At 48.1% G+C, this 7500-nt stretch overlaps 2 protein-coding genes across 2 annotated transcripts in view; both read left to right on the forward strand.

The window, feature by feature from the left end:
- LOC106812777 (zinc metalloproteinase dpy-31-like) overlaps positions 1 to 2416 on the forward strand; it is a 17401-nt gene extending 14985 nt beyond the window's left edge. Inside the window, exon 8 of the mRNA XM_014816749.1 lies at positions 2307 to 2416. Within this exon, the coding sequence (XP_014672235.1) occupies positions 2307 to 2416 (110 nt within the window). The remainder of the gene's footprint in view (positions 1 to 2306) is intronic.
- Positions 2417 to 2938: 522 nt separating this feature from the next.
- LOC106812789 (mucin-5AC-like) lies at positions 2939 to 7387 on the forward strand. The gene is made up of 3 exons (XM_014816764.1): positions 2939 to 2970; positions 4134 to 5885; positions 6385 to 7387. The coding sequence occupies exons 2-3, from the start codon at positions 4333 to 4335 to the stop codon at positions 6533 to 6535; spliced, it is 1704 nt and encodes a 567-aa protein (XP_014672250.1). The 5' UTR covers positions 2939 to 2970; positions 4134 to 4332; the 3' UTR covers positions 6536 to 7387.
- The last annotated feature ends 113 nt before the right edge of the window (positions 7388 to 7500 follow it).

Here is a 7500-nt window from a genome sequence, read left to right on the forward strand (position 1 = left end):
CTTTTTCCCGTATTCGATTCTCCATCACCTTCTCCGCTCTCCTCTTCCCTCCTCCCTCCTCCCTCCTCTTCCTTCTCCCCTCCTCCTCCTCCCCTACTCATCACCTTTCCCCTCTCTTCTCCTTCCTTTCCTCCTCCTCCTCCTTCTGCCCTACTTCTCCTCCTGACCGTCTTCATTCGATCTCCATCTCGGCGTAGATACGTTATGTAAACACGGAGTACATATATGCTGAGAAGATACAGTCTGGTACCTTGTGTATACCTTATACGTACTCGGGATACATATCCTGTATTACCTGATACGACCAACCGACCCTTTTCCGTTAACGAAGATACGGTAGGTTGTTATGCTGAGCTCTTCTATACACGAAGAATAAGCGACAGGATTATGTCTCGCCTCTCGTATATCCCTTTATGGCACGGTCACGCGACATTGATTGAATCTCTCTTCAGCATCTCGTCTTCGTAATTGAATGTGCGCGCATTTGAATTTTACTTGAAGCCAATTATGTTTATCGACATCGTTGTGACTCTTAATGGTCTTCTCAAGTAGTCTGCGTGCGTATGTGTGTGTTAAGTGTGTGTGTGGGCGTGAATGCTTGCCATGTGTGTGTTGCGTGTGTGTTTGCGTGCGTGCCGTCGTGCGTGCGGTTGCGTTCGTGTGTGTGCTGTGTATGTGTTATTGTGTGTATCGTGTGGTGCGTGTTGTGGCGTGGGGCGCGTGGTCTGTGTATGTGTGTGTGCGGTGTGTATTACGTATGTGAGTGTGTGCGTGTGTATGTGCGTGTGTAAGTGCTCGCGATGCCGTATGTGGTGTGAGGGGGAGCCTGCTGGCGCTGCGGTGTGCATGTGTGTGTGTGTGTGTTGTGTGTGTGTTGTGTGTGATGTTGTGTGTTGTGCGTGTGTTGTGTGTGTGTGTGTGTGTGTGCGTGCGCGTATGCGTTGCGTGTGCGTGTTCTGAGCGTATACACGTGTATGCTGCCCCCCTTCCATGTGCTGTCCTGTCCATCCCCGCGGTCTGGTTCTTCGATGGTTTGTACATATGTCTCTTCCGCTCGCACTTGCTCGCATGCTTACGCTCTATCTATGCTACGCGCTTGCCTCGTTTCTATTCTCGCCGCTCGTGTCCGCGTCTGTTCCGTGTGCTCGCCGCCTGTCTGCACTCCGTGTCCTTAACCTCTCCCAGTCTCCCTTACTTAGTCGCTCAGCTCACACTTAGATGTCAATCACCCGCGTATTTTGCTCGCGGTATATAGGGGAACCATGCATTGCCTGGACTACATAATAACAGGGAGTGATAATAATAGATTAATCTATGATATAATAACACTAATAATAGATAATATTGCATTATGTTCATTTTCACTTTGATAATAAATGTGCTTATGTTTTTGCTTTATCATCTTCTTCCTTCCTCCTCTACCTTTGTCCCCTCTTTCGCCTCTTCTCCCCGTTTCAGCTCCCCCCTTCCCCCCAGTCCTACCTTCCGCACCCCCTACTCATACCTCTTATCAATCTACATCAAACGTCCGTAGCCTCGTGAGCGATAACAACACAATATCTGATGACGACTACTCTGCAGTTATCGCTTTACGTGACAAGGTCTCTACTCACAGCGGCGATCTCCTAATATCGTCTTAAATCGCTCTGGCGGTATCAATATGCATAACTTTCCTCTAACCGATAACATCGCTATCCATTTTGCAGCTCAATTCACTCATACTGTAATACGCCTCTCTCGACTGACGCGGGGTAGTGGCATGCAGTGGATCTGAGTCCCGCAGAGACGCGTCCAGTCTCTGCTTTCCCGGCATGTTTATAAATTACTAGTCGGGCGGATCCGGGTCGTCTGTACCGGTGTATTGCGTTTGCCTACCAAAATATCTCGCTTATATGCTTCACATAGTGGAAAACTGCTATGCCTGATAAACTCTTCTTTACTTATATAATAATGCGACGTTAGGAGCAATGACTACACAGCTTACTTACATTCATGCAATGCTCTGTGCGTCTAGCCTTAGTCAACTCTAATCTTACCTCGGGTGCTACCTCCCGTTCTCCTTACCAGGCATAAACTAGAACAAAGGAGCGCTTTGATGGGTTGCGATTTTTAGATCCCTCACTTGTGATAAACCTTATGCATCTCTCCCCTTGACGTTAGGGATTCCCGATCCCGCTGTGCAGCCCTGAGGTGAGCCCACTTGAGCCATCTTGGTTAATTGGCGCTTGTCTCATTCTTGTTTTACGGTCGGTCTTACTTAGCTTACGCAATGTTGATATCACACTAAATGCCATTTATTTTCTCAGGCGCAAAGGAACGCCTCACATTAACGATTACGTATTGGCACGAGCTGAGTACCAGCGTGGTACGGACACGCCAACCTGCCTGTCCCCGACTACATGGAATTCCGCTATGATCAGGCAGATCTGGCAGAGACAGGGCCCAAGTAGACGCCATCAACATTGTTCGTCTGCTCTTCTTACTGATATATATGATATATTGGTATTATGCCAGTAATTGATATTTTCTATATGGGCCACGATTATTATATTTATATATATATATATTTATTTATTTTATTTACGCGCGCGCGTGTGTGTATTGTTGTGTGTGTGTGTGTGTGTGTGTGTGTGTGTGTGTGTGTGTGTGTGTGTGTGCGTGTATGTGTGTGTGTGTGTGTGTGTGTGTGTGTGTGTGTGTGTTGTGTGTGTGTGTCATGTTGCGTGTTTGAGTGTCATGTGATGTTGTGGGGGGGGCGTGCATATGCTGATGTATTGAAGTATACTATTATATATATATTATATATATTATATAATATATATATATTATAATATATATATAAATACCGTTGCCTGTAATTTGGCGGTCGCAACACGCGGGAGCAGGTCTTGTGACGGAAGTCCAAACCAGACTGCTGATGATGATGCGCAGCAGACATCTTACGGAATCACTTCCAGCGACTTTCAAAGTACAGCCCATAGAAATATTACAGACATCTATATCAATCTAATACAACATCTATCAATAGAGAGTATATCTTGTATTGTTCAAGGTACAGCGATATGTATTTACCGCTGTGACCCTCCCCGACCGTTAACTCGCGCAGGAATTTTATTTTTTATATATACATATATATTTTACTTTCTCGTTTGTGGAGGTAACCACGGATAAAGGTAGCGATGACAGCAGGTTGGGTTTGCAGTTTGTAAGTCACTGCAACGATGACGGTGCATTTTTTCGCGAAAAACCCTAAATGAGTTTGACTAGTACTCGTGATGATTATCGATAGGGACTAGTGATCGAGTGTGGAATTAAGCTACGTTGTACAGAGTGCCTTGTTGTGCTATTGCCGTCTGGCGCTAATGTAGCGCTTACATTGATATTCGATTTGAGATTGGACTGAGTGCAGACGATTATTCTTTTCATTCACCCCCTCTATTTTCATATCTCTTGACACCTCTATTTCTGGTGGTGTGTGTGCGCGTGTGTGTGTGTGTGTGTGTGTGTGTGTGTGTGTGTGTGGTGCGTGCGGCGTGTTTGTGTCTTGTGTCGTGTTGTTGTGTGTCGTGTGTGTGTCTTTACTTTCTCTCTCTCTCTCTCTCTCTCGCTCTCTCTCTCTCTCTCTCTCTCTCTCTCACTTCACTATCTCTCCTCTCTTTCGTTTTCTTATATATACATATATATCAAGCAATCTTACAATATGCGTGTGACAATAGTAGCGTATGGTATGTATGATTTGGTATTGGTATTGGTATGGGTATGGTATGGTATTGGTATGGTATTGATATGGTATGTATGCGTATGGTATGTATGTATGTATGTATGTATGGTATGGTATGGTATTGGTATGTTTGGTATGTATGATGGTATGGTATGGTATGGTATGGATGTATGGTATGGTATAGGTATGGTATGGTATGGTATGGCATGGCATGGCATGGCATGGCATGGTATAGCATAGCATAGCATAACATAGCATAGCATAGTATAGTATAATATATATCTATATCTATGTATATTTATTGACATAAATTTTTGATCTGTCTCTAGCACAGTAAGTAGTCACTTGCTCGCACCACGTTGCAGACAACTATACTATTATATAGGCACCTTGTCGTTCTCCTTGTTGCAGTTTTCTGTGAGAGTAACAATATAGTGACGGACACCCAGCGCCAGTCGGACAACGCAGGTGGCGCCACCGAAGCACCGTTTAACGACGTTGGCGGCTATCATAAACCAGCGAGTACGACGCCGACGACCACGACAACACCATCGACGTCACCAACGACGACAACATCCCGCACCACGCAGACGATCAGATCACCGACGACGATGATGATGACGGTGATAACTTCATCGTCAACGTTGGCGCCACGAACAACGACTCCGAAACCGACAACGATAGCGATGACATCGTCATCGCTACAAACGACAGCAGCGACGACAACAGCAGCCGCACTAACCACAACAAAAACGACGACAACGATGACACCGCTGCCAACGTCAACATCGGGCGTGGACAGAACTCCGGAAACTCCTCTACTGACGACTTCCGCTGCTGCTACGGTCACCACGACGACAGCATCGCTCGTGACGTCATCGGTTTCTGCTCTCTCTACCGCGCAGACGCGACCGAGGATCGAACTGACCCCGCGGTCAACGACGCCGTCGTCGTTCTCGACCGATTACGTCCCGGTGTCTCCCGTCGGCGACCTGATCCCGGCGAACTACCGCACGATCGCGCAGCGGAGGAAGCCCGTGACGAAATCCCCCGCGAAAAAAGCGCCCCCTTTCAAGGTCACCGCGCATGCGTCCACGCCGCCCAGCAGGCTCCCGTCCGCCACCAGCGCCAGCACGGCCAGCTACACCCCGCCCCCAGGGGGCGTCAGCTTGCGAGATCTCGCGGAGCGTGGGCGGCAGACGACGGAGCGTGCACGTGACATGTACGGGAGCAGTAGTAGCAGCAGCAGTAGCAGCAATAACAGCATCAACAACAACAGTAGTAGCAGCGGCACCACCACGTGGAGTAGCCGTGACGTAGCTGGTTACTCTCGCAACGAGACGAAGACTAAGCCAGTGCCGGCTGCCGTGGCGCTATCGTACAGAGACGCGCTAGAGAGCAGGTACACTACCGGCTCTACATCAACGCCTCCCTCCACCCTGCCCCCGAACACTCGCACTACCACTGCCCTGCTTTCACGACCCTACAGCCAGCGACCGCCATCGAATACCTACTATAATAACATTAATAATGGCATTAATGATGATAGCGGTGATGATAGTAGCGGCACGGGATCTAACAGTGCAAATGCTATCGCGGACGCTTCAGTGACGTCACAGCCGCCGATGACGCATAGCACGTATGCAATGGCGGCCAATACGTCGGCAGCGCCAGCGGTGACGGCTAGCCAATCACGGGTCGAGACGGCAGTGACGTCATCAGTAAGCACGACGACGACGTCGCTATTCGGCGCGGCTTCAGGACGCATGCGTGAGTACGTCACGACGACGACGACACTAGCGCCGCCGCCGTCGACAACGACGTCGTGGCTGCCGGCCGCCACCAGGCAGAGCCACCTGCTAACGACGATGCTAGGCTACGTCGCACGTCGCCAGCCGACGTACGGCGAGCGTGAGCGAGAAGGAAACGCCCTCGGCGACGGTGGCGCGCCCTACGCGACCGATAGACCGGAAGACCTCGACGGGGAGGTCAGTGTGATGACGGATCTACAGCAGGTGCGCACGACCGACGATGATGACGATGGCAATGGCGGCGGCAGCGAGGACGACGGATGGACGCAGTGGTCAGAGTGGTCAACGTGTGCTCGCACGTGCGGCTGCAGCCGGAGGTCAAGGTCACGGCGATGCCATGCTGGTCTATGCAGGTATGTGTGCGTGCGCGCGTGTGCGTATGTGCGTCTTTTTCCTCTCCCGCGCGCGGTCTCTCTCTCTCTATCTATCTATCTCTCTAACTATCTATCTATCTATCTATCTATCTATCTATCTATCTCATCCTGACTCTTCTATCTATCTATCTATCTATCTATCTATCTATCTATCTATCTATCTATCTATCTATCTATCTATCTATCTATCTATCTCTCTCTCTCTCTCTCTCTCTCTCTCTCTCTCTCTCTATCTATCTATCTATCTATCTATCTATCTATCTATCTCTCTCTCTCTCTCTCTCTCTCTCATGACAAATTTGTCATTATTAACCCCTGATATATATATATATATGTATACGAAGCTATAAATATAGTATAATTTTCACATAGAAGTTTTCGTCGATATCAATGACTGTGAATATTTCAGTACTTTCGCATAAAGTAATTTAATTAATGCCCCGATCGACTCGCATGGACTTTCCCATTTTCCTTGCAGTGGCGTTGGTCTAGAGGCGGAGGATTGCAGGGTCACCGTAAGGTCATGTGGAACCGGACGAAACCGATACTGCTGCCGTGGATGGACACCCGGAACGACGAGCTGTTACCCAGAAGCGCTGGCAGACGAAGAGTTGGGCCCTAGTCTCTGAGAGGCTGTAGCGATTCACATGCCTGTCGCTAAGGCACGAAAACCCGTGACACAAAGAATAGCTTGTGACTGTGACGGTTGGACGACATCGGGCGATATCCTGACGCATGAGCACATCCTGACGGCATCAGTCTACACTGTGACACATGCGAACAGCAGTCCGCGAATGTGAGAATGAACAACAGTAAGCTAAAATGTGTCATATGAACAACAGCAAGCTAAGGTGTGACATACGAGAAACAAAATGCTACACTGTTACACGTGAACAACATCGGTCTAAGCTGTGTCAAATGAATAACAATCCACCAATGTGACACGCGATCAACATCAGTTTGAACTGAGTCAAATGAACAACAATCTACGAATGTGTGACTGAACAACAGCAAGCTAAAGCGTGACATATGAACAACAGCATGCTACACTGTTACACGTGAACAAAAGCAGCCTGAACTGCTAAACATACAAACAACAGCATGCTACACTGCGATGTATGCAAATAACAGCATGCTACATTGTGACACGTGCAAACAACAGCATGCTACACTGTGATACATGCCAACAACAGCATGCTACACTGTGATACATGCAAACAACAGCATGCTACATTGTGACACATGTGAACAACAGCATGTTATATGGTGACACATGCAAACAACAGCATGTGATACTGTGACACATGTAAACAACAGCACACTGCACTGTGACACATGCAAACAACAGCATGCTACACTGTGACACATGCAAACAACAGCATGTTATACTGCGACACATGCAAACAACAGCATGCAACACTGCGACATATGGAAACAGCAGTATGTTGTACTGTGATACATGCAAACAGCAGCATCAAACAGCAGCATGCAACACTTGTGACACATGCAAACGACAGCATGTTATACGGTGACGCATGCAAACAGCAGCATTCTATACTGTGACACATGCAAATGACAGCATGTTATACGGTGA

This window comes from Priapulus caudatus, unplaced genomic scaffold, assembly GCF_000485595.1.
Source record: "Priapulus caudatus unplaced genomic scaffold, Priapulus_caudatus-5.0.1 Scaffold686, whole genome shotgun sequence".
NCBI lineage: Eukaryota > Metazoa > Priapulida > Priapulimorpha > Priapulimorphida > Priapulidae > Priapulus > Priapulus caudatus.